Source organism: Lagopus leucura, unplaced genomic scaffold, assembly GCF_019238085.1.
Source record: "Lagopus leucura isolate 7727_CA_CO unplaced genomic scaffold, USGS_WTPT01 Super-Scaffold_73, whole genome shotgun sequence".
Taxonomy (NCBI): domain Eukaryota; kingdom Metazoa; phylum Chordata; class Aves; order Galliformes; family Phasianidae; genus Lagopus; species Lagopus leucura.
The window spans coordinates 81,360,107-81,386,370 of NW_024962252.1; the positions used below are offsets into that span (position 1 = coordinate 81,360,107).

Sequence of the window (26,264 nt, forward strand, 5' to 3'; positions counted from 1 at the left end):
GCACACGCTCACTAATTTACTCCCATATCTCAAGTTGCAGTTCCTAGAGCTAAGAAGCCTGAAGATCTGGCCTGCCTTTCTGACCCTGTGAGCTGTTTGTCAAATCTTCACATAGCATGCATCTGAGAGAAAGAGCCATTGGAATGGTTCTGAGGCAGGCAGTGACAGTGACAGAGATGTCCAGGTGCGTGTGTGTGTGCGTGCGTGTGTTTTGGCCTCAGCAGACTGCTCAAAGCCTGCTGCTCACTCCTTCCTAGAGCCCTGGCAGCAGGCCCCTGGGTACAGAAGAACTCTGACGTTGGAATTCCTTGTGAATCACTCATGTGCCAGATGCTCCTCAGGAGCCACTGAGAGGTGTGCCTAAAAAAGGCCTCAGTGTGGTTGCCTTTGACAAGGATATCAGGTGGTCAGAGCATGAGGAGTTCATTGCAGAGCAAACAAGTGGAAAGCTCTTTGAGTCTGTGCCTAGCATGGTGTTTAAGGAAATCTGAAGACTTTGTATTATTGTTCAAGGTGAAGTTTTTAAATTTGATGTGAAATCCTCTGGAGGTGCTGGAATCCTGTTTTTTTTTCTGCAGCTTTGTTGTTGTTGTGGAACATTTTGCAGTTGTTGCAGAGATTTAACTCTTTAGAGATTGAGTCCTTGATTCAGAGAAGCTGGGTTATTTTATTCTTCTGAACATAAAACATGAAAACACAGGAGTAACAAATGGAGTTTCCTTGACTTTTAACATTGTTGTGGAAGTATTTTTCAAAGCAGTGTTCTGAAACATAAGTAGGGAAAAACAAAAGAATCCAACTCCTTTACTTCATGGGGATTATTCTTTATGATTCATACTACTACTATCTATATTTCTATCTAGAGATGCCAAGTGTCATGCCCAGATAAGCAGCTTTTATCTTTTGACTTCTCTTGGGGAGGTTAATTCCAAACACACCGATAAGGTATCCTTGTCATTCCATACATTGTATTATTTATTAAATACTTATTTAAGTGTCATTACAATCATGTGCATCTGCTCTGCATGCAGCTTGGTGGAACTGAGTGTTTTTGAGGCTGCTCTTGGGAGCTGACCAACAGATTCCAGTCACACCAGTAAGCATTAGACCTCTGCAGGCAGAGTCATTGTAGTGCCGTGCAGCCCCATGAAGAATTTTATTGTTGTTCATCTTTTAACTAAAGCATAACTTCTTAATGCTGCTTCAAATTTCTGTTATGCCAGCTTAACCAGAGACAGAACTGCATGTGAAGGTTATCATAGTAAGGTAACAGATGCTGATCTAGAAATTTGCGTGGAAACTCTGTAGCAGCATGGAATGTCAGCCTGATAGACAGCCTTGCTACCAGGTCTCCAAAAAGTGCTTATTGTAGAGAAAGATGAAGTGTGGAATAATGAGAATGCATGAGATAGGGATGGAGGGAGACTGCTGGTGTCAGAAATCATAGAGTGCAGGCAGAGATAAAGTGACGAGGGGATTCTGGGGCTTACCTGGCTGGACAAGTGGAGATTCTAGCTGAAAGGTTAAATAATAGGAGTCTTTCAGATGTGAAGCATACATTTTGTGTGTGTGAGAGTGGTCCCTATCACATCCTCTGTCTGAAATTCTGAAATAGAAGTCACTGTTGGGGTAGACTGTTAGAAGATACATTCTCTGAACTGCTGCTGCCGTGCCCCTCCTCCTTGCCAGTATCTTGCTTTTCAAGTATTCTCACCAAATGTGCCACTAGCAGCAGAATTTGTAAGATTTGGTCCCTTGAGTCTTCTTCCCCTTGCTCTTCAAGCTCTTTCCACCTCACCACTACTACTACCACTTGTGTGCGCAGGTGTAGAATGCTGTGTGGCTTTTGTCTGTTCCGTGAATGGAAGCTCATTTGGAGCTTCCTACATCTAGTGAGCAAATGTGAGCAAACAGGAAAGGTGACATTTCTAAAGATCCCTCCCCAATAAGCACAGTTGGTAGTAGACTCAAAAGGTTTTGGGAGAGGATGAAGCAGTTTCTTAAGTTTCTCGAGGGATCCAAACGTGAAAGAATAATTACTTGATACAAGTAATTAAGTGATTCAGCCAGTTCTCATAAGCAGTGTAGTCCTTTGTCACTTGCTGTTATGATTTGCCCGAACTTGACTCCTTTGTGCAAAAAAGTACTGAGATTAAAGTGACAAATCAGTCAGAAATAGCAGTTAGGCATGGAAGCACTTGCTGTGTTAATCCAGGGTATATCAACCTGCAGTGCAGTGAGGGCATGCAGTTTTGATCTCTTCAGTGCTGAGTATGGTTCAACTTAAGCAACTTGTGCCATTTTGATGTACTTGGATGTTTTGTGCTGCAGGATTATACGGGCTTCCCAGACATCTCGGAACATCTCCCTCTGCAGCTAGGACAGCTGTACACGCAGGCAAAAGCCAAAAGTCAGAGAGGCTGAAGTAACTTGACCTAGGGTCAGTCGAGGGCTGCCTGAGCCACCTGGTGACCGCTGGGTGGAGCTCTGAAACAGCTTGCTGGACATGTCAGTCCTGCAGGGCTTTGCTGTGATTGTTTAGAAACAGGTTTCCAAAACTGTTGCTCAGCTCTTGAGTCCAGCTCTCTTTTGGGCACTCTGTGAAATGGCTGGGTTTTTGTGGCAGGTTTTTTGGTTCTTCTGAGGGCTTTGAGGTTGTGGGCACACCAGGACATCCCCAAGGCCAGTTATTTGCTTACATCTGAAGCTGTAGGGGGTGAGTCCTTCTAAGAGCTGCTGTTTAGAATTATCAGCAGACACCCAGCCCAGCCTTCCATCTCCATCTCTGGACGAAACAACTCACCAAAATTATTGTCCAGTACAGAGACCATGATTTATTTGGCTCTGGAGAGCAGTAATCTTTTTCTGCCTGCTCATTTTTGGCCTTAAGGTGTGATTCACAAGGAATAGGAAACATCTAGTGTTTTCTGCAAGGAGAGCAGGATGCAGTGCTGGTGGCTCTGAGGAAGCATGCTTTGAGACTTCGTAAGCAATGTGACGAACTGCTAATATCCATGCTGATAAATGTATGTCGGTGGCAGAGGTACAGAGCATTAAGAAGACAACTGGTACCAGCATGCCAACTGCTGGTGCTGTTTTCCATTCAGGTGTTCACGTAGTTGTATTTGTGTTTTGTTCATGTGCTGTTCTCTGCATGACGGTGATATGAAAGAAAGGCAGCATATGTGTGAGGAAGCAGTATTTGTTGGGAAAGGCAGGGTTAGAAAGTTCCTGCACTTTTCCTGTTAATCACTGCTTAGAATGTGCCAGCAGGTGGCACTGCTGTCCATCTGCACTGCCTCATACAGGGTTTTCTTTGTTTTTCTCCTTTCGGACTTTGGCTTCCCAATAATTCTGAACCCTCTAATTAGCCTGGAGAGATGTATTGCTTATGGTGCATGTTTGTTACTGCTGTCCTATGAATGTAATCCAGTCTTTCTCCGTTTCCTCCTCTTGGCTGTGCTTTGAACATACCACAGTCTGTCCTGCTTCTTCTCCTATACAGAAGGCAGGAGAAAGGTTGGAACTTCTGAGTAGCTGTATACCATGGGAGTGAGTTGCTGAGAGCCAGGAGGAACCTGGAAGGGTTGGGTGCTCTTGCACCATCCTGGAAGGGTTGGGTGCTCTTGCACCATCCTTACAGGAACTGCTGAGTTCTGTAGATACAATACTGTATTCTTCACCTGCTAAATAATTTTAGGCTTCCAGTGTCAGAATAACACCAAAAAGGAAAGAGGGGTATTTCTCTGGCACTGTTTTGTTCTACATCTGTTATTTAACCTGTCTTCAGACTAAACTACATGTGTTCTGCTGCTTTAGGCAATCTGATACTGCTGATGATAAGACTGGAAGAGGTACTGTACATGGACTCTGACTCATCAGAAGCCTCTGAGAATATAGCATTATAATTACTAAATAGTAATAACAATATTTACATTCTGAGTGGATACTGGCATTTAGAAAATGCATTTCTCTTTCTCCTGCTGTATCATCCAATGGGGAAGGTTAGATTTACTTGGTGGAGGCAACGTGTAATTGTAAGCATAACAGCTGACAAGCTGTAATCTGCTTATCCAGTCAGGACTCCAGGAATTTTATGAAGTATGCTGTACACAGATGTTCATGAACCACCACATGTTTCACTGTTCTTCTTGTAGGTTTTCTCTTTGCCTATCTGTCATGTTTATTGAGATCTCTTCCTACAAAGATTGAGAGTATCTTTACACAGCAACTGCACAGAAGACCACATGCCAATCATGGGAGACTTGGCCCTGCAGTCCACCTCTTGGGGTCAGTACTGTGTCTTCCTGATGTGAGCTGGCTTGAAACACAGCTTGCCTGATCATACAGAGGGAACAAGAGGCCCCTTATGCAGAGAGGACAGCAGTACCAGCTAGAGGCAGGCTCCCAGACTGTTGTGTCTGTGCCTGGCACAGGTGGGTGGAACTCACTGAAGCTTAGAGTTCTTTCTCTGTTGCAGGGCACAACAAAAAAAGGTGCTGACTCGCACAGTCCTGTGCTTCCCAGAATGATTTTTTAGCAAAATTAGCATGCACCACGTAGCTTGTCCTCCCGTCTGAGCGGTGAAGTTAACACAGGAATACTGGAATGGCCTGTAGAAGTGTTCTGGGGAAAAAGTGTAAGCAACAAGACAGAGACATGTTTGTCCCCTAGTGTGTTTCTCTGCACAGCTTCTGGGAAGGAATGGCTTAAGCCTTCTGCTGTAGTCTGTATCTCGACCACTTACTTCAGTTTATTCCTGGAGCTCCCTTTTGGAAACACTCTTCTGTCTGATCTCTGCAATTTACTGAGCAATGCAGTCCACACTTCAATGAGACTTTGTGTTGGGAAAAAAAAAAAAGCTTCCTCTTGTTTAACTCTTGCGTGCTTTCCATGTGAATGCTTAGTGCAGGGAGCCCTGAGCCATCTGGGGCTGCATACTAATATTAAAGGGTTCCAGTATCTAGAATTGATAGGAGTGACTTGACTCACAAGTATCTGGTGACAGAACATTTATTACGTTGTTTTCCTCATTTTGTGGTAATACTGATCAATGTAAGACGTGCTTGGAAGCACACTGATGAAGATTTAAAGTCGAGGTTGTATGTGTGAAGCACTTAGCTTCAGAGAACTTCAGACTTCTGCAGTTGTTTAATCCTAGCTATTTATCACCTTACATCTTGGGATCTGTTTGAAGAGGTAGCAAGGCGGAAAGCAAGTGGCTGCTTTTGCACCTTGTAGAGAGAGGATGTTTTTTTGTTTAGCCTTGGTGTCTATCATTCTTGCCTTCCTCCTTTGATGCGTGCACAGTGTGCAGTGGAGAACTAGAATGGCTTGTGTTTGGCTAGATGTGGACAGATTGCTTCTTTAATTAATGACAACAATTACAAAAATTTGTTTTATAGTTCATAGCTTTGCTTTAATTTTCTAAGGTTCCATGATGAAATACATAAACAGTGCAATCTCAGTAGACAGGTATTTCCTGTGAAGCATACTCCAGTTCTGCAAGGTGTGACAGCTGTCTGAGCTATATGCTGATAGAGCTGAAGAGTTTCCTCCTGCACATTTTTGCTGGCCACCACAGCCTGTGAGCCAGTCTAGGCTGTAGGAGCAGAGCTGCATTTTCTCTCTTAGATGAGTAGGGGCTCTGAAAAGTGTTTCAGCCTCTTGAAGCCGAGCTGTGCACCTGAGCTGCTGTAGTGGTGTTGCCATTATGTGTTGGCATGTGTGATAAAAGTCTCTGATTGCTTTTTCCTGGGTGTAACAATGTCCTTTGGACAGCGTAACACTACCACTGATTGGGCAACAGTGATGCTCTAGGCTGACACCAAAGTCTTTGTTCAGTTTTGAAAGAATGAGGATTTGGAATTATTCTTGTTCAGTTTACTTAGTTGTTTGTTACTGGCATTGTGCTGCTATTTCACTTCTCGTTTTTCTTTAGGAATTAAATCACTGGACTCTCCCTAGAGTGGCTAAGACAGTACAGTCTCATCTAAGTTGTGTAGGAATGCTTTTCTACACTAGTAGGCAATGCGCTCCAGGAGAAGCAGAGCTGTAGAGCGGTACACTTGTCAGTAAGGGGTTAATGTTCACACTGTACAAGTGTTAGGAGGTTTTCTTAGTCCTGTTTCAAGGTATGCGAACCTGAGAGTCAGCTGCAACAGATCATTTAGGTTAGCTTAATCCAAAAGCAATCTAGTTTGCCCCTGCTCAGGTATGTGAACCATAGCTCAGTAGGTAGGGGACAACCAGGAGTTGCACACTCCTGATTTAATCTGAAATTCTAATTCAGTCACTCAAAACATGGAATTAGAATAAAGCAAAAATGAGTAGTTACTTGTTGCTGCACACAGTGACCAAAGAATGATTTAGTTCAGTCTACAGTTCCTAAGAAAAACAAGTGTTACAAGCATAGTGCAACAACTGAATATCCTAAGCACCTCCCCAGCTCTGCTTCACTACCTGCTGGTGCATACACTGTGCAAAAAATTGCAGTCAGCTGGCTACAGGCAAGCATAGTGCTTGTTTTACACCTTCCAGAGTACTGGATGGCCAGATTGGTACCTGAATATCCTCTTCTTCATCAGATGGTTCTGTGAGCCCAGTGTAACTTGCAGAAGAGGTACAGGGAGAAAGTGGTACTATTTGAAAGTTTGGATTACATTTTATTGTGGAATTAGAGATGGCAGGTAAAGTGAAGCTTGACAGCTGTCACAGGTGCCATCACAGCCTGGCCCTCATCTGTATATGGCTTTGACCAAAGGTCAGATTTGTCTCCCTCTGCTGACTGCAAAACAAGAACGGTATCTGCTAGCTGGAGGTTATTAATGAAGGATACAGTATGATCACAGCATGCTGTGATGATATTGCAAACACTCTTCAGGTGATTTCATTGGCTTTGTATATTGGTGCAGGGAAGTTAGTTGCTCCAGATTCTCCTTTGGCTAGAGTGAGCACATTGCTGACACTGTACTGTAGCAAAGAGTTTTTATGTCAGTATCAGACTGTCCCTTCTCTCCCTGCAGACTATCAAATATTGCATCAAAACAGTCAGTACCAAGGGCATTAAAATAAAACTTGAGTACAAAAAATTGATTACAGCATTGTAGCAGGAAATTCATGACCATTTCAGCCGTCAGTCCAGCAAGTATAGTGGCTTGCAAATATATTTAAGAAATGGTTAACTTTTTTCAAAACAGTGGTTTTTTTTAGATGGTAGCATCTTGCTAGGATCACAAAACTTCTAGATACTTAAGCCTATGCTAAGTATGTCAAGCTTTTATTGTACTGCATACACACAGTCACACCACTTCACAAGGACACAGAGCCAAAAAACACCAAGTTGATTGTCAGAAGGCTTGAACCTCTCCCCTGTTGACCTGGAGCTGAAGTAGCCAGTCCTAAACTGAGTGGTGTATTTGGAAGCCCTGAGATATTTTTTTTTAATTAAAAGTGATTTTCTGCAGCAGTGTTTACGAAGGGGCTAGATGCTACAGCCTTGTGTTTAGTCTTAGCTAGCCCAGAGGAAAGTGAGAAAGAGCCACAATTCCACAGTCTTAGAGAACTGTTAAGGATTTGATCTTGATCTTTGTTTTTATGCTGTGATCCCCCAACTCTGGAAGAAACTGCACATTTCTACTCTAGGATAAATTTCATGTGCTGGAATTGTTCCCAGGGTTGGCATAGCTTCAAAGGATTTTGTTTTGGCTGTAGTACTCACATGCTGTTGCAAAAATCCCTGGGGAAAAGAGTTGGAAACAGGCAAAAGAACAACAAAGCTATGCAGCGTTCTCCAGGAGGCTGCATCACAGTGGAGATGATTCCCAAAAGCCAGTCATAGGGGGAGATCCCAGAATTTTTCCTAGTCCTTGGCTTCTCTCTACAGGAACGATGATTTTTACAGCACGATGTTCTCTTTCTTTTCCTGATGAGAGGTTTCCCTGTGGATGCTTTTCCTCCCTGGTGTTTTCTTGTTTACTCAAGGTCTCAGCAGAACCATGCTGGCCTAGAGGCAATTCAGTTTTCATTAAAGATTCTTCTGTAACAGTGTTGACTCGCTGGCCAGCATCCTGCAATACTGGAAAGCTCTCCTCTGAGCACTCGTGAGAGAAGAGTGAGGGAATGGACCTTCATCTACCAGAGCCCTTCAGCCATTCACAACAGCAGCTTATTGAAACAGACTCAATTCTGAGCTGTACAGAGTGCTGTAGATGAATGCTGATTCCCTTCACCCTTCGCTGATACTATTCTTCAGTACTCTTTCAGACTTAGTCATGTAGTGAATTAGTCATTTAGTGAATTATTACTGGGATACAGGATGTAGCACTTACCTCAGTAACACAGAACACAGGACCAAGAAGAGCTTTTGACACAGAACTGATGTATCCACCCACAACAGTGTTACATTTCTATCTGCTCTGCAAGCACAAGGTTCAGGGGTTCTGCCTGCATAAGAGAGAAAATACCCAAGAAACCTGAGCATGCTGTGGAATTATGTTAGTCTTCCACCTCAGAAAGTTTGAGTCTGCTTTGCTTGAGCTGGATTGCTACTCAAGAGCAGCGCTGGGTTTACCTGCATCTCCTGCAGCACTGAGGAAGGTTGTTAGTTGAAAAAAGAAGTTCAGTTCTGACTAGCCCTAACTCACAGGCCTGATCCTGAAAGCCTTTCTCATGCAAATGGAACTTCTTGCATTCAGGCAGCAGCTCTCACTAGCTTGGGCCAATAGCTTTAGAAGGTAACTTCATCCAGGCTGAGGGAAAAGGGAGAAGAAGAGAGAGATCACAAAATTAATTCATTTTCCACCAGGAAAGAAAAAAAAAAAAAGGTAATAAAAAATAGGATAGTAAGTGAGCCTTGCCCTTAAAGTTGCTGATTACTTCTAAATTAAAGGAAAAGCTAGCATGTGTGGTAATAAATTGTCACATATCATGGGCATCAGCAGCAGTTACTATGGACACAGCTTCTGAGAGAGGCAGACGGTAAGAGAAAGCTGGAACGAAGAAGAAATGGTAGAGCTAAAAAAAAGGGTTAACTGGGATTTGGAGAGATCACTGTTTAAAAACCTTGTTCAGTACAGAGTCAGTAATCCTTGGCATTCCGGAATTCTGGCATGCTCCAAACCCTCCTGGTGGGCTGGGTGCCCCGCTCTACATCCTCAGAGATGGTCTTGATGTCACTGATGAATGGGGAAATCTTGGACCGGGACTTAAACGTTGTTAAGGAGAGGCTGGTTTTGTTCTTTGTGTTCCATTGCTTGGCGAGCTTCTTGGCGTCTTCCTCCTCTTTGATCTTCTCAACAGCTTCCTGCAGAACAGAGCGGAAGAGTCGAGATACTTCCTGCACTTCTGGTTCGTATTCAGCAACGAGTTGCCGGAATCTGAAAGCACAGTCAAGGCACAGCTTTGATTAAAAACATCAAATGAGTGATTGGTGCCAAGTCACAGGGCTAAGTTTGGAACTTGCGCTCTTACAAAATGGGACTCCCTGCATTGAAGGGAACAGTAACAGAGAGGAGCTATGAAGATATGCTCAAGGTCTCTAAAATCCAGAAAGCCAGAGAATGTAAGGAAGCAATGAATCACTATTTCTCACAAGCACAAGAAATAATAGGGAGCACCAAACAAAGCTAGAGCGTGGCATCTTGGAAACAGAAGGAAGTGCTCTTTTCACGTAACGCATATTAAGTCAGAACTCAGTGCTATCAGTAGCTTAACAACATGCTCAGACAAGTTTGTGGAAAATATCCTCATCACTGCTGATTAACTGTGATTGTCCACGTGCAAATACTTGCTCAAGTAATCTCTAAACTGCTGCTTACCAGAAGCTGAGAATGTATCACAGAAGAGGTCCCACCGGATTCCTCATTTTTCAAACTCTCTTTTTTCCACAACATGACCTAGTGGCCACTAGACAAACTCTTACCCAGTAAAACTCTGTTACACGTTCAATCTTTTCTTAATATTTAAGTTCCAATGGATTTCTGTAACATAACAGTGGCTCAGCTGATAACATCTTGATTGGAAGCACAATACCTAATTGGAAGCACTGTACCTAATTAAACAACTCTGAAATGCTCCGCTGTCTTCTCAGCAAAGAGCTCAGAATGATTTCTTGACATTTACTAAGCTAGCTTAGTATGAGGGAAGTGAAGAATTATCACTGTTTCTTTTGCAGGTGGGGAAGATGAGATGCAGAGCAGGGCAATTTTGTGAAGCCACTGAATCAGATCCTGGCTGGAGCAAGAAGAGAACGTACTTTCTGGACATCTGGTTGAGTGACTGGTCCCCATTCTGGACAGCTCATGAGCCACTCCTATGGCTCTCACACTGGTTGCATAGATATTCTAGTTCTTCTGTAAGAGCACATGTTTATGACAGAAGATAACATGGCTACTCTTCTGATAATATTCAGTTCTTAACATAAAGATTTTATCTGCAGATAGAGCTAAACTATTACTTTACTAAAATCCAGGTGGTTATACTTAATGCAAGTTAAAATATGTAATATCTGCAAGCATTTTTATATTTTCCTTTAACAGAACTGAGTGATGATGGAAAACAGTAGGAATGTATTTAAACAAGCCCAAGAAGACAGCAGTCAACAGACTAATACCCTGCCTCTAGGGTTTTTTTGATCATCCGTAAGAGTGTAACAGAGAATTCAACGTACTCCAGAACTTCAGTGTATAATGGTACCCAATGGCACTCAAGATATTAAGGGCAGAAGGAAAGCCAAAGGTGTAACTGAAAGATTGTATGTTTATGCTTTTGATTTTTACTGTGGAGGTCTGATATTGGCTGCATCTCCTGACATCATGCTATAACACAGATATTTCAGTGGTTGTTCTCTCAGAGCAAGTATTGACAGCTACACATACAACTGTGAGCATTGCACAGTGCTTGGGAAATTCAGTATCATCAGAACTACCACTCACTTTCAGGATACCAAATGATCAGTTACCAAAGTCACAGAGATGTTTCTTAACTATTGCAATTGCTTAGGATGTATTCCTAATCTCTCTCACCCTAACCATCATCACCTGCATCCCTAAGGGTTATCACAAAACAGTGAGAACAGAGATTTGCTGTATATTGCAAACACAATCGTAGAATGGTTTGGGTTGGAAGGGACCTTTAAGATCATCTAGTTCCAGCCCCCCTGCTATAGGCAGGGATACCTTCCTCTAGACCAGGTTTCTTACAGTCCCATCCAGCCTGGACTTGATTTCTTCCAGGGAGGGGGCATCCACAGCCTCACTGGGCAACCTGTTCCAGTGTCTCACCACCCTCACAGTAAGCAATTTCTTTCTGATATCTAGTCTAAGTCTTCCCTCTTCCAGCTTAAAGCCATTTCCCCTCGTCCTGTCACTACACGCCTTTCTGCCTTCTGAGAAGGAACTTTACTTGCATTATCAAAGATCCACAAACCCAGTTCTCACAATAAATACACTCTTCTCTTTATCCCAATCAGAAGTTTAGACAGATGAGTACATCGAAACCTCAGTCTTCACAACATTATTATTATGCCAGGGAAAGCATCTTCATAGGTCTTTTATTGCAAAGGTGAACTGAATGAGTCATTCTGTTTTACCTTTATGTGTATTTTAAAGAGCGATGCTGTCATACTGTATCTATCCACCAGTACACCTTCTTTTCTTTGTATTGGCAGTTGTGCACCTAGAAGACCCTAGAACTGCCTCAGGTTTTTGAGGTTGTTTAAAAACCAAACAGAAAACAATCCCAAGTGTCTGCCAGTCACTCAAAGAAAAGCCACTGTCATTCAGATGGAGAGGGAAAGGAGAGCTTTTTTCTCCCTCCACAGTAAGATGAACCCTGTCCCTTTATTAATGCCCAGCTCCAGGACCAGCATGTTTGTGTAAGGGAGAGTTGATTGCATGAAGTCCAAAAGGCACGAGTGCCACAAGCATTTTCCAGAAGAAAGGATGAGCAGTTTATCAGGGTAAGATCTAGCTAAATGAGTCCATGTATTGGAAGGCAGGTGATGTTTACTGCAGCCACTTGTACACAGCTGAAGCCATTCTCCCCAGCTACCAGTGAAAGCCAGTTGCAGTGCTGGCTGATCAGTCTGTTCTCTGCACAACACGTAAAGCCAGTTTAAACCTCTGGAATCAGAGAACGTGGGCTTATATCCTGCGTGCCATTACTGGGAAACAAGCTCTACACAAAGCCGTTCAGTAGAACCAAGCACACAAAATTGCACAAGGCTTACCTATCTTCTAGCACGGGTTAACACCCTTACACTTTTGCATGAAATAGTTTCAAACCCAGCAACTGTGCAATGATATCTAAAAAATCCATCAACAGGGTTTCCTTATTCATCTGAAAAGCATACCTATCTACCTTATTTGTGAAATGAGTTAAGATGATAATACTAGTAGCTAACCTGTAATATACAACAGGAGTTTAATGTAAACACCTTAAGACGTGACTATCAACAGAAGTCACCTTAAACCAGCACAGGAGCCTAAAGAGCACGTTATGTGCATGAGCCTGTTCAGTAGTCCAGGCTGTGCTTTCATCACAGTCCAAACAAATTTGTTTCAGTTGCAAACCTTTTGTTTCCTCACAGAACCATTTGATTTTAAGACTGGCTGCGCTTGGCCACCTGCCAGTCTTATTCTGTGGGTGCTCAGTTAAATAGGTTTCCCAAATAAAGCCTGAACTCTAAAGATCTGTTAAAGCCAGTAGAAGTTGGTGGACTTAAACAATATGTTTATAGTGAAGCGTGTTCCCAAGTGCCTGCCCGAACTGGGAGTTCTAGGTAGATTTAGTCATTGACAGAAAACATGGGGTGCTTAGTGCTAATAATCAGCTGCCAACTCCTGAACCTTCATGTTGGGCAAGATTTCTGGTGATGCTGTGAAGCTGTGAACAGCTTTGATAGAGAAGGTTGCTTGACTCACCAACGACGATGCCACTCACACTAACTGCTACTCTGGAGCCATGTCAACCTCGAACTTGAGAGCGTAATTGTAAGCAAACACCTTGCTGATTGTAGTCATTTGTCTTACATTCAAGCTCACTCTGAAGTCAACTTCTGCTATAGATAATCCTTAGAAAATTACAGTCCTAAGCCTATGCTGTTAATGATCTCAGATCACCAAAATGAAGCTTTGCTTTTCTATACTATACTTTTTTTGTTTCTCTCTGGACAGAATCTGACAGTTTCACTTTTCCCAAAACCAAAGGAAATGAAACTGACCATAACCAGCTCTGATTAGAGCTACCAATAGAGTAGAGATGGTGAAAATCTACCATTCTGCTAATTTGTTTAATCATGTCAGCTAGGTACGAAGGGCCTTAGCAAAAATCAGTCACTTCCTTCAGATGGCTTTGTGGTTTAAGCTGTGTGAGCCATCTCCAATCCAGTAATCTACAGTTAAAGTTACATGTGAATGCAAAGCTTTATTTGTATGAGGTAAATCAGAGTCTCCAGCTGTGGAAGAAGTGATGATATTTCAAGTGTATTTGAATCTTAAAAAAATGTCAAGAGGCTGAAATAAAATCTTCTACTGACTTAAAATACGCTTTTACAGAACAGACAAACTGAATCCAAAAAAACCCCTCCATCTTAAGAAATGCTCCTTTCCAATCTCCTCCACATCCAAAGAGATAAGAACTCTGCCTCCCACTAGATGTGACTGTAGCCACACAAGAAGACCATTTGGACAATCAGTTAGTCCTGTGAAGAACAAAGGGACATCTCTGACAACTCAACACAAGGAAAAGGACAACTTTTCCTCCCCTCCACATGGCTTTGCTACCCATGCAAACTCCATAGCATGAAACAAACAAAAAACACCACTTCTTGAATTGTACCGTAATCCAGTTTCTGACAGTCTATCACAGTAACTTAAAATAGGCCTCTTCAAAGGATGGTTTGGTGATTTTTTCAATGACGCACACATACAATTTGACAACACTGTTGAATATGTTTACCTCCAGTTAAAGGCATGCTGAATACCAAATGAGATTGAGCAACTTCTACAAGTAACTCTGAAATCAAGGGGAAAAAAATGCACACAAAATATCTTGCATCATCTGTCTCAATTAAAAATAAAAATAAATGATAAGCAAATGGTGCATGTCACAGCTTAATACTCCTCTGAAGTTAGAACCTTGAGGCCTCCCAGCTCCAATGGCTTTTATGGAAATACTCGTTTGCCAGACAGATCTTGCTCAGTGGCTCTGGGGATGTTGAGAATTACTCAGAACCCCAAGGAATTTGCAGTGATGTTTACAACATAGTTTAAAGTTATACAAACACAAGGCAAGTCTGTTGCCAGCAAACTTTCACTGCTACTGAGCAACCCCAAATCTCTGGTTCTTCCACCACAGCAATCTTTGCGATAGCCAAAGCCCTGTACCCCCTTATTTCCAAGGTTCAGCCCTGGGCAAGGAAGGCTGTAAGTCAGAGGGCCAGTGATTTCCAGCCCTCTTACAGCTGCAGTGCCAGAGCTGTAGATTGAAGGGAAAACAGGGAAGGCACATGCAGTGAGAAACTTGCAGAGTGCTCAGCACCCCAGTGTAAGTGGCGTGCCAGGACTGTGCTTCTAATCCCAAGTGAAAAACATGGTGAGATGGGGGAGGTGGATTATAAAGGCCCAACTCACAACTTTACTTTGACTCCGTGAGACTTCAGAGCTATTGCTCCTCACTTGCACTGTGCTAAGTGAGAGGGCTTAATTTAGACTGAACCTCTCAAAAGGGAAAGAAAAAAGTCACCTCCTACCCTTCCAGTTTGGATGCCATTACAGTTAGGTAGGTTGGTTCTAGTTCAAAGCCAACCTCACAAAAGGTTGCTCAGCCAGCAATGAGCAATCCAGTGTCTAGGATTGCTTGGATGGCCCACCAGCAAGTGCAAGAGGCTACATCACAGAAGGCAGAAGCACTAGCTAGCTGTTCAAGCCGAACGCTTGCTCTACCTGTATGTATATGAGGAAACAAGCATGCTCTCCTTCCTTTTTCTGGGAACATATGACTCAGACTGAAAAATACAATAGCACCTTTTGGCTAGTCTGGACACTGTTTGGACAAGTGCCTCGGTAAAGCTTCTGCCCAGCTTAAATCAAAGAAGGAAGCCTCAAATTAGAGTGGATAAATACTGAAGCATGTTGTTCAGCGGCTGTGGAATCTCCACCCTCAGAGATGCTCAGCAATGGGTAGGATAAGGCCTCAGCAACCTGACCTGGCTGTGAAGCTGGCCAGTTCAGAGAGGCACGCACTTCCAGTGATCCCTTTAAACCTTGCTTATTCAAAGATTCTAACGACTGAAGCAAAAGCCATGAAATACTGAAACTGCAGCAAAATCAGGCAAGACAAAGTTTATCTGGCTGATCAGGAGCATAAAGTATTCAAGCCACTCAGAGAGCAATGGCATTTAGTAGCTTTCCAGAGGAAATGATACCACATGAATCTGACTTTAAACATTCAGCCTTTCTTCTCCCACTGATTGTGGCAATGAAGACATTGCCACAACAAAATCCTCAGTACAGGATGCCCAAGTCTTGGTTCTGTTGGTTCTAACAACTCTTGCTCCCCCCTCACACACCATAAAGAGGAGAGAGGGAAAGGGAAGGTCTGGATCATCAGATCTTTTACTGTACCTGAGTATGACAGGCCCACAGTAGGAGGGATGTATTTTGGTACACATATCCTCCAGCTGCAGCCTTTCTCCTGGGCTGATATCATAGCTCTGCTTTGAGTAGCTGACCAGCCAGCCGTAGTCCACCCCAGTCTTGATCTTGCGATACTCATTCTCCCGCTCCCGCTGCTGCTTCTCTGCCTGCTTGATCTGCCAGCTCAGCTCCATCATTAGCGTCTCAACCACCATCTCTGTGGGGTTCCTCTGGGAAATCCGATTTGGGGGCTCATTCCACCTGAACCAGGATGCCAGTGACATGGTGCCCTGCGTGTCTTCACTGGGAGCAAACTGGGGGTAGGGAAGGAGAGAAAAAGAACAGCGCCATCATCAACACAGCTCAGACAAGAACTTTCTCCCCCACACGTCTCTCAAATCTGTTGTTTGCTTTAAGTGCTGCTGGATTAGCCACTTAGAGGAACTACTCATTGTGAGCATCTTGAGAAATAAATCTCACCTTTAGCAACCAAATTGTGTAGAGAGGCACTGAACTGCCAGTCACCACATAATTAAAATTACAGGCACAATTCTTACATCTGAAGTCAAGTTATGGAATATCTTTCTCCCACTGAGATAGGCAGGGGAAGAATTCTCCTGTCCACAGAACAGGGACTAGGCTTTGGCTGTATGAACCCTCATGGGAGAGGGGGACCCTACATACAAAAACTCAACACAAGGAGTCAGGTGTATGTAGGCATTATGGGAGCCATGTGCTAGCCAACAGGGGATCCTCAAAGGAAGCAGAGAAAAGGTAACACAGGCAGATAGCAGAAGTGATAGAGTTCATCTGTACTTCTTGCTGGCAAAAGCAACAGTTGCATTCATCACAAGACCAGACAGAGCTTTAAATTTTATTTAGCAAGAGTCACTGCACACAATGGGAGAGGCTATACCATCTTCTCCGAGCGGAAGTCCAACTACCAGTTATACCAGAATAGCACACCTTAGGCACACACCACCAGTAGTAAAGGAGCTGAGGTTGGGCTGAGAGAAAAGTGGCAGCATACCAAGGTTTAAACTGGTATTACTTCTAAGTGAGAGGTTTCTGCTGCTGGGGAGTTACACAGCACTTAGAATGCAAAACAAGCTGCACCAATCAGCTCAGTGAAAGATGGAATTAACTCCCTTTTGTGTAGTCGTTCCATTATCCTCAGATAGTGAAGTTATTAACAATTGTATTTGTATTCAAACAAAACAGAGTTCAAAGCAGTCACCAGAGACCTGAACAGGAGTAAAACAGCATCTGTTTCTTCTCACAGCATACTTGCCTTGCTGCTCCTTTCTATTAGCCTACAGGGAGGAGGGGTGGCACAAATCATGCTTGCAGCTGGATCACCAAAAGGCCCCTCCTGGCTGCAACTCAATCAGGACAGAGTGTCAGCTGTTAACATAAGAGCCTGATTCTGCAGGGCCTGAGAAAACTTCTTCTGATAAGAGAAACAGACATGAAGACAGACATAAAAGAGAAAAATAAGCTTTTAAGCTGCCACACTGGGGCCTTCAGTCGGTGCAAATCACCAGAAGCTTGTGACTACCCTGCATTCTCGTTACAGCTTAGACACAAGTTCTCAGACTTCCTAGAAGAGCAATGCTCTTCTGCCTTCAGAGATTCTGCTTTCAGTGCCAAAAAGCCATCATCCTCTGCACTGGATGTGAAGGCCGCTTGAGCTGCTTCCACAGCTTTATTGCTTGCTATGATGTAGACTTGTTCTCTTTCCAGAACGTCCATAGGTCACACCATTAAAGAACAATGCTTCAAAAACCTGGACAGTCTGTACTATGTCCTGAGTTTGAAGTGATCTCAGAGACTGATGCTTAGGCTTCATTAAAATCACAAAATGCAACAAAGGACAAGTTTCTCTAGTCCAGTATCTTTCCTCTCACTGCCAGCTACAGGCTTCTTCAGAAAGAAGACATATAAGGGCTGAAAGCTTCCACAGATGTGGCTACCTAGATGTGTAAGGCTGCACATATTCCTGTGAGACTGTATAAACATGAGAGTATGTACTAATTTGCAATGCTTACACATGAGAGATCACTATAGCGACTGTTTTTCACTCTGGAGTAGCAGCTGTGATTATCTTCACCATACCACTCCTAGTCAGCACTTGCTGGAAGCGCTCCTGCTCCTATCTAATTTCTGTGCCCTAGAGGAGGAGCAGGAGGCCCTTTCCTATGCTTTCAGCACCTGTGACTCCAGCCATCAATCTGCTCCTGCTCTCATATCAGCACTGCTACTGCTTACTGCCCAACATACATGAATGAACCCAGTCTGGAACTGGTGTGCTGACAGTTTCAGCTCCATCATCTCATCACCCTAACACGTGCTTGAATCTTGCTATGTGGTCACCTCCACTCATCAGTACAAATTATTAAGGATGAAGATCCTTAAAGCCTTTTCATTGGTTTTATCCCTCCTTACATGTCACAAAAGCGTGCTCTCTGTTCACAAAAAAGTGCAGCAGAACAGACTACAAGTTGTTATAACAGATTATTATAAAATCTCAGGTTTGTTTTTCAGCTTATGTGACAACTGCCATTTATCATCAGCTTTTACAGGTATCTAACTGTACCAGAATATATGGTATACAGGTATAGAACCTGTACCATTATTATTTTCTCTTGCACCTGGACTTGATGAGAGAAAGCCTATGCTATTGGTTCTATGTTACCTGGCTTTCATATGGTGCTGGAGCATTCCTACTGCCTTTATCTTTTTGTTTCACCTCACAGGTCTCCCTCAAACAAAGTAGTTGCGCTTGAGACCTGTTTTCCATCACCCAGTATTCAGAGGGCAATCAGTTAGAAAAGTAGCTTGCATATTTTGTCTGAGCAAGGCCTGCTGAACCCTACCTTTGCAGTATTCCATAGCTTTCATAAAGCACTGATCACAGACAGATTTGCTTTTGAAAAAGAACAGAGGTGGCACAGAAGCACGGATACTATTGGTTGTAAGCCAGAGAGAAGAAGCAACACTGTCACCCTCACTCTGACCTTTGACAAACTGTTGTGAAAGTCCCACAACCCAGCTGCCTCCATCTCTTACACCGGAAGAGCAGCATCTGGCCAGCAGTCACCCCAAGGTGGCTGTGAGCACCCCAGTATGCAAGAACCAACCTTCCAGTAGGGTGCCATCTGGAATACCTCTCCAGGCAATGAGCTGCAGTCTCAGCCTTCCTCACATCTTTGGAGGGATGCGAGGAGGTGCTTTCCCCTCTGCTCTGGCAGTGGTCTGAGTACAGTGTTGGCTCTGACCATGTGTTGAGCAGCTCTGGTCTGAATGGGTCTTGCATTCACCTCTCCCAAGTTATTTGAAAAATTTACTTACACCTAAGATCAATACAAAGTAAGGAAAGCATCTCACCCATAACTGAAACAGCCAGTTCTCCAACAAAGGAAAATCGTTTGCAAGCATTTTGTGCACAGTGGCAGCTTGTGCTGGCTGTTCTAAAGGAGCCTTGTTTGTCTGAGATTGTTTCTTTCCCCATCTCTCATCCATCACCTCCTCCTTTTGAGAGTTGGAAACTGGCCATCTCTATTTAGCAGGCTTGACAAGCCTCCACACTTTCCACTACTGGTCTTTGCAGCCTGCAGCAGGCAGCATGGGCTCTCTTAATTGTAGCTGCTGTTTTCAATTTAAAGTTCACATGCAGGCTAATCATTAAATGACTCAACATGGCTTTCCCATTAAAGAGACTTAAAAGACCATTGGCAGGATGTAGAAAACTAGAGGATGGCAAAAGTTTCAGACTGTCCTTACTGGGGAAAAGGACAAATTTACACTTTGCAAGCATTCACGTTAGAATTATTAAAAGAAAGAAAGGGACACTGCTCCATCTAAATACAGATCCTCCTGCTGCACAGTCAGTTTTCTGCTTCCTTCTAAAAGGCTGTCCTGGAACCTGATGAACTACTCAGGCTTTATTCAAGCAGAATTTAGGGTAGTTTAAAAAAGCTCCACTCCAAAAGCAGTTACATGTTTCAAAGCTTTTGCTTCACTGACTCCACTGCCAGCCAAACAGTTCCCTCATGCTGTCAATTACAATTCAGCCCAACCACCTGACAGAATTTTAAGCATAAGTTATCCCTAAATTACACCAAAGTCTGGAATCCCTCTCTTTCTTTTCTTTAACAAAGCCTCTGATGGTTTTCTTCAATGTCTACTGATGGTTAGTAAGCACTTCTGAGACTTTTTTTAGGTAAAAGTTTCCTTTTACCTTTAAAGAAGCCATTCTGCCTCCCCAGATCTCATTTTTGTTTTGCACATAGGCAGCAATTCCTGCATACCTCTCCTTTTACAGTTTACAGTTCTCCCCTTCCACTTCTCTACCTTTTCCCATATTCCCCCATGCAATTTTCTCTTCTTGCTACAGTGAACATATCAAAGAATCAGCAGAAGTATTGGGGTCCTCATTCTTTCTTTGGTTTCTCACCTCCCTATAACAGGATTTCAGATTCTCCTAGCTCTTTTAGTGTGAAAGAGAATAGTTCCATAGTTTGATCTCTGGCTACTCTTCTGCCAGATGGAGGCCGTTGATAAAACCTGGCAGCTATCAGCCTCCTTCAGGCTCTTGCAGGTGAGATCACCACCTGCTAAGACCTGTTACATCAGGCTGCTTTCCGGTAAGCCATGAGTCAATCGGCAGGACCTGTTTGCCTTGTAGGAAATTTTTTATTCAGAAGCGTATTTCACTTTCATTGAACCTTCTCTTGGTTTTCAGTTTCCAAAACCCTCTCAGACAGGAATAGACAGAGGTTGAGAAATGCATATTTATGAAAAAAGGAGCTTTGCTTTCTATACAGGTATGTTTTCAGTTGATAACTCTCCTTTGCAGCCTGTCAGTGCAGAAGTACTACCAAGAACACCTAGTGACTCCCAATAATCAAAGGGGTATGACAGCTGTGTCAGAGCAGAGGGAGAAAAGATGCGAGGGGCTGGATGAGCAGGAGCCTAATCCACTATTGAATGGCATCAATGGAAATGTTGTCACTCAGCTGGCTATAGATAGTCCCAGGAAATCCACTGTCACCCAGGCTGTACACTGACAGACCGTGCTTAGGAGCTGGGAAACGCCTTCCCCCATCCCAACGGTGGTGGCTCCTTGCTGCAAGAGTCAGAGAGCAGAGATAGGATTTGTTCATGTAAGATACCAACTCAGTCTTGCTCCACACATTCCAGATCAGACAGGAACAAGCATGAAAAATGATTTCTAAAAGAAGAGTGACAAGCTCCATCTCCAAACTGTGTTCATAATCATACTTCTTAAGAGAAATGCAGCCACAGGGAAAACAGGAGATGTGACACTGTTGAGCATATTACTATAATTAGTTTTCATTTGCTTCTTTGGTAAAGATTTAATTACGTTATCCAGAGAAGTCAGAAGCTCAGTGCCCTCTGGATGACTGTCTCTCTTGGCTGCTACACCCAGGCAGGATCTATGGTCATGGCTATACAGCTACCGATACCTGCAGGAGATACCATTAGCAGGCTGAGCACTACAGAAGTACCCCACACTATTTCTCCCGTGAAAATGACGATTCCATTTTGCTCTAAACAAAGAATCTCAGCAAGTTCTAATTAAGAAACTGCTGCCAACACTCTCCCAGTTTTATTAATATATCCATAACTTTGACAAGAAACCCCACCCTCTCTTCTCCATCACTTTTATGGAGAGTTACTTATCAGTATTCTCTACACATAGGGACTTTTACTTTAGCAAAGCCCAAAGAACCCCACTTCCTATCTGGCTGAATCTCTCTTATTGTTTAGTGCCATGGGAGGGTATGTGTTTACAGCTACCTGTTGTGTGATTGTAATCTCGGTGGAAATTATTATAAGCTGAGACTGAGAACCCACGTCTATCTGCCAAAGTTGCTATGAGGCAATTAATGCTGAAAAAGCAGTACATAGAGCTTTTCAATCAAGACACTTATCAGCAATGCAAATATCATGATCGTAATGCAATATCATTCCTCATTCTGACCTGCAGAATAAAGAGAGCGAACTCTTGGGGACACCTGGGGGCTCGCATACAGATCACAGCAAGAGAATGTGTGCTTTGCCTTATGAGCTCACCTGCTCCTGTTTTGATGGACATGAGATATTCGTGGACAAAGAATTTTCACAGTGGGTAAAATATTCCCAAAGACGTGTCCCTGTTTCAAGTGCCAGGGCATTTTGAATAACTGGATCAAGTCAAGACTTGAAATTAAAAATATTTCTTATTAAAAGAAATAATTTTTATAAAAGAAATAATTTGTGGCTGCAGGTGTTTAAGAACAAGAAGAGTGTCACAGCAGTGCGAGCCTGTGAGTCTAAACTGCCTGCTGCAGGCTGGCAGTTCTGCTGCTGCCCTAGTCTGCTTCTGAATGACAAGCACTCCTCAAAGTATGCGAAAAACATGCTGCCATTCTGCATGCAGGCTTAATTCTGCATGAAAAGAAAGCTTGATTGGCCTTCTGAAAACACTCCAGTGGTTATGGTACATATGGTTATGTTGCATTATCTAGAGTTAGTAGCTTTCAAAAGAAAAAAAAAAAAAAAAAAACACCTTTTTTAAATGAAATTCATTACAATTGAGAGCACGTTAAAAACACTGCTTCCACCTGCCCTGCACGTAGTTTTTAATCCATTTTTAAAGCTTCCATCTTCTAGAAAGCAAGTATCTGATGCATTTTATGTCTGCACTTTGATAGCAAGAGGGGTGAAGAAAGAAAAATACAGCATCAACTAGGCTCCAAGCTCAGGTATGAATCAGAAAGGTATTTTTCAATCACTAGTGAAAGCACGCACAGAAATGGTAGCTGATCTAACCTTGTACAGCTTCATAATCTTCGGTAAAGCTGGACTAATGTAAAACAGATTTACTTCCCTGAAATAAAAGAGCTGTGTTGATTAACTTCAGATGAAAATCCAGTCTACAGATCTTAAAGAAAAAGCAAAGGAACAGCCCAATAGCCTAAAGCTCCACTAATGGCAGGGACTCTACAGAAGATAATCTTCCTGTTATCTGCAGAAGAAAAAGGGTGGGTGGAACTCAAATCTGCTTACAAAGCATAGTAGCATTTTACAGTTTGACTTATCAGAGCAAATGAGTTTCATCTGCTATAAACCTGGGCTACGTTTGTGCCAAATTCCCACTCAATGCTTTAAACAATGTTTTCTAATACTAATCACAATAACACTGTCCCTTACAACTTGTCCCAAACTGTTACTTAAACCTAGGAAGTTAAAACACACACTGATTTGCTCTGTTTGCCTAACCTGTTATTAGAAATCCTATTTTTTTCTCAGATACAGCTATCTTCCTGTGATAGATCAAACACTCCTTCAATTCCGTATCTTACTTTGATCTCTGCAGACTACAAAGTCAGGTTTCCAGTGAGAGCAGAGGGACATGAAGTACTCCTCATGAGACATGTAAGTGAGAGTTCAGAAAGTAAAACAGGCACATAGCTTTCCTGTCATTAATATTACATCAACCACAAAATGCTGTAATAAAGCAGCAACAGGCATAGATGCACTGTTCTGACACCAAAAGTTTTCAGAATTACAACTCCGAGATCCTCAGAACATCATTCTCTATTCTACTTTTACTGTAACTACACAGTGTTATTTAACAAGGGGGAATGGCTTTAAACTAAAGGAGAGATTTAGATTAGATGATGGGGAAATTTTTCACAGGGAGAGTGGTGGAGCACTGGCAAAGCTGCCCAGATAAGTTGTGGATGTCCTGGCCCTAGAGGTGCTCAAGGCCAGGTTGAATGGGGCCCTGGGTGGTCATTCTAGCGGTTGACAACCCAGCCTGCAGGGGTCAGAACATGATGATCCTTGAGGTCTCTTCCAATCCAAGCCATTCCATGATTCTAAACAGACAGTTGTGTCACAAGTTGAGGAATTCTCAAGCGTTATTCGCTGCAGACACATATAGCTATAGAATTACATCAAAGGAGAGCTCAAAGCTCAGACCCGAAAGCATACTGTACTTGTCGGCACATCCACTGAGTGCCTTTTTTTAAATTCATATATTGTGTCCCAGACCAGACCAAGTGCTATGAAAACAGGTGGGCAAGATGTGCGTTCTCCGTTCAGACAGAGCACTGTGAAAGCAAGAGTAACTTACTGCATCATAAGGTCAGAGCACATTTTTAGAGACGCTGTAACGTTCCTATTCAGTACCGAGCCTGGGTTACTGAGCATCCATCAGAAAGAATATCTAAAGGACAGCCTCTAAGTCTCACTCTGCCTCAGTGCACCACGTGCAACCTGCAGGGGAGTTCTCCCTGTAGGAACGCGAAAACCTGCGTCCAAGTTCGGTCCTTGTGATAGAAATCACTTAAAACACACACACAAGATCACCATCCAAACGATGAACGCTAAGCTTACAGTCTGACAACTTCAGCCTTTCTCCAGAAGTCACCAGCAGCACAGGTCTGTGTCGGCTGACGGGGAGTCCCGGCCCCGCTCACCTCCGGCTCCGCGGCTCGTTCGGACGGACGGACGGATCCACGGCGGAGCCCAAAGGACGGTGCGGCACGTAGCGGGGCCCTCCACCCCGGGACGACAGACTTACACCAGGAGCGGATTAGCCGCGTGACGACGGCCGGCGGCTGCGCTCGCAGCGCTGCTCCGGGGCCGCGCGCCGCCCGGCCGACGCCTCTCGGCTGTTCGAAAGCCTCTGCGGCTCCTCGCAACTTTCTACCGCGCAGCCGAGCCCGCGCTTCGAAGAACCGAGGAAGAAAGCCGGCGCGAGGCACGCCGTTCCCACTTTCCCAACTCGCCGCAGGCGGCTCGCCCCCGCGCCCCGCATCGCCTCACGGCCGCGCGCGGCTCCGCCAGCCCGCCTGCCGCCTCCTTACCGCGCCTGTCCTCCGCCGAAGTCGCGCGGAGCCCCGCTAGCCGCCCGCTGCCGGCGCCTCGAGGCGGGCGGAGACGCACCCGCCGGCGGCCGCCGTTGCTATAGCGACTGCGCTAAGCGGCCCGGCCCTGAGGCGGCGCGCTCCGGGCCCGGGGCGGTGGGGAGTCTGGAGGGACCCGCGTGTCTGCTTTAAACGTGTGTGATAAATGACGGCGCTCGGATCTCGGCGCTCGTGGCCGGGGCGCTCGGCTGTAGCTACAGCGGTCGCGGGGCTGTCCGAGCTGCGGAGGAACCGGGCAGGACGAGGGAGCCGGGCTGGAAGACGTGGGGAAATGAAATCGAAGCGGCAGGAAGGGGGAAACCCCGGTTCCGAACAGAGCAGCTGAACGGTTACGGGTTAAGAGATTTCCGCCGCAGTCCGAATTAAAATGGATGAGGAGGGTTTTTCGTGTCCGGTTTATTATTAGATCTAATAACACAACCAGACTAACAGAGATTAGAAGTGTTTTCTTCTCTAATTATTTGTGGAGGATTATGTGTCTGTCCCCAGCTCCAACTGCAGCCCAGCAGGCTGCCCAGCGTGCAGAGATGTATGACATCCCCTGCATGCTCCAGGATCATTGAGTTTTCATTAAAGTCATCTTACGCGGCTCCAGAGCTTCCTACTCTCATCCATTAAAACTTAGGTCAAAAGCCACCGTCTCCAATTAATTCAGAACAAAGGCCATCTTTGCAGAACTCAGGCTCCAGGTAACTTTTCAGCTCAGTGAATTTCTGGGGAATTCCTGCCACGAATCGCACACACAGGTGGTTGGGAAGTATGTTCAGGAGCATTGCTTTGGAGGAACGGGAGAGAGCACTCATCTCCCCTCTCTCTTATATAGCAGTTGAAAGCAAGAGCTCCTGCACTGCTGCGCCAATATGACACGAGCTGATCGGTCATCAGTCAAACCATCAGTTGCTTAGCAGTTCTCTGCTAATAAAGATGGAGTAGAGCTGTATTCAGCGCTGTTTTCCACGACACGTGACAATGAAATTTCACCATACGGTAATTTGTAGTACAGTCCATTTGGCTCTGCTGCTTCTTGCCATTGCTTAGTGCCCCCACTCATCTGAGGACATCACTGGCACTGCACCTTCAGCCCCTGTGATGCTAAATGCAGAACCTTCATGTTTCAGTGTCAAAGTCACAGATCTCTGGCTCTGGCACTCAAGATGGACTTCTCTGATCAGCAGCAATTAAAGTGCCACTATCTTCTGCATAGGTTTGACCATGAGCAAATAATCTCACTTAATCACTGTCAGAAAGCAAGAATAATGTGTTACTGGCCCTGTTGGCTTTTGGCTAAGGTAATTGAAGTGTGTCATTGAATATAATGGGGCTCACAGAGGGAACATTGCCTTTCCCAAAGGCTTAAAATGTTCCTTAGAAAAGTGCCACTTACAGAGCTATTTGTCATATTTCTGTCATGGTTGTTTTCCCTCAGTGAGGCAGTTTTTCATTCACTGGGAAGATCTTCTTCCTGCTGTTTACTTCAAATCCAGTCAGCCCACCCACATGCGAATGCACTATGAGCAAAAAAGAAAAAGTCCATTCAGCCATCAGCTGCAGTCCCCAGCCTTTTTGCACTGAGGCTCATTTGAGAAAAGTGAGGCTGCAGTGCCTCTTCCAGCGCATCTCTCTCTCTGTGCCCTCCCCCCCCCCCCCCCTCCCCCCCCCACTGTGGGGCTGCCCTCTCTTCCCT

General features: G+C 44.1%; 1 protein-coding gene across 9 annotated transcripts in view; it reads right to left on the reverse strand.

Annotated features, from left to right (window-relative positions):
- Positions 1-5,393: 5,393 nt before the first annotated feature.
- RD3 (RD3 regulator of GUCY2D) overlaps positions 5,394-26,264 on the reverse strand; it is a 48,188-nt gene continuing 27,317 nt past the window's right edge. For 2 of the 9 annotated variants that reach the window (XM_042880891.1, XM_042880900.1), the window contains exons 2-3: positions 15,627-15,952; positions 5,394-9,377 (exon numbers count right to left, since the gene is read on the reverse strand). In XM_042880891.1, the coding sequence (XP_042736825.1) occupies positions 9,080-9,377; positions 15,627-15,922 (594 nt within the window). In that variant the 5' untranslated portion in view covers positions 15,923-15,952 and the 3' untranslated portion in view covers positions 5,394-9,079. Of the gene's footprint in view, positions 9,378-15,626; positions 15,953-24,047; positions 24,182-24,520; positions 24,584-26,264 lie in introns of those variants that run through there. The other 7 variants (XR_006180828.1, XR_006180827.1, XM_042880929.1 and 4 more) reach the window with 7 other exon arrangements.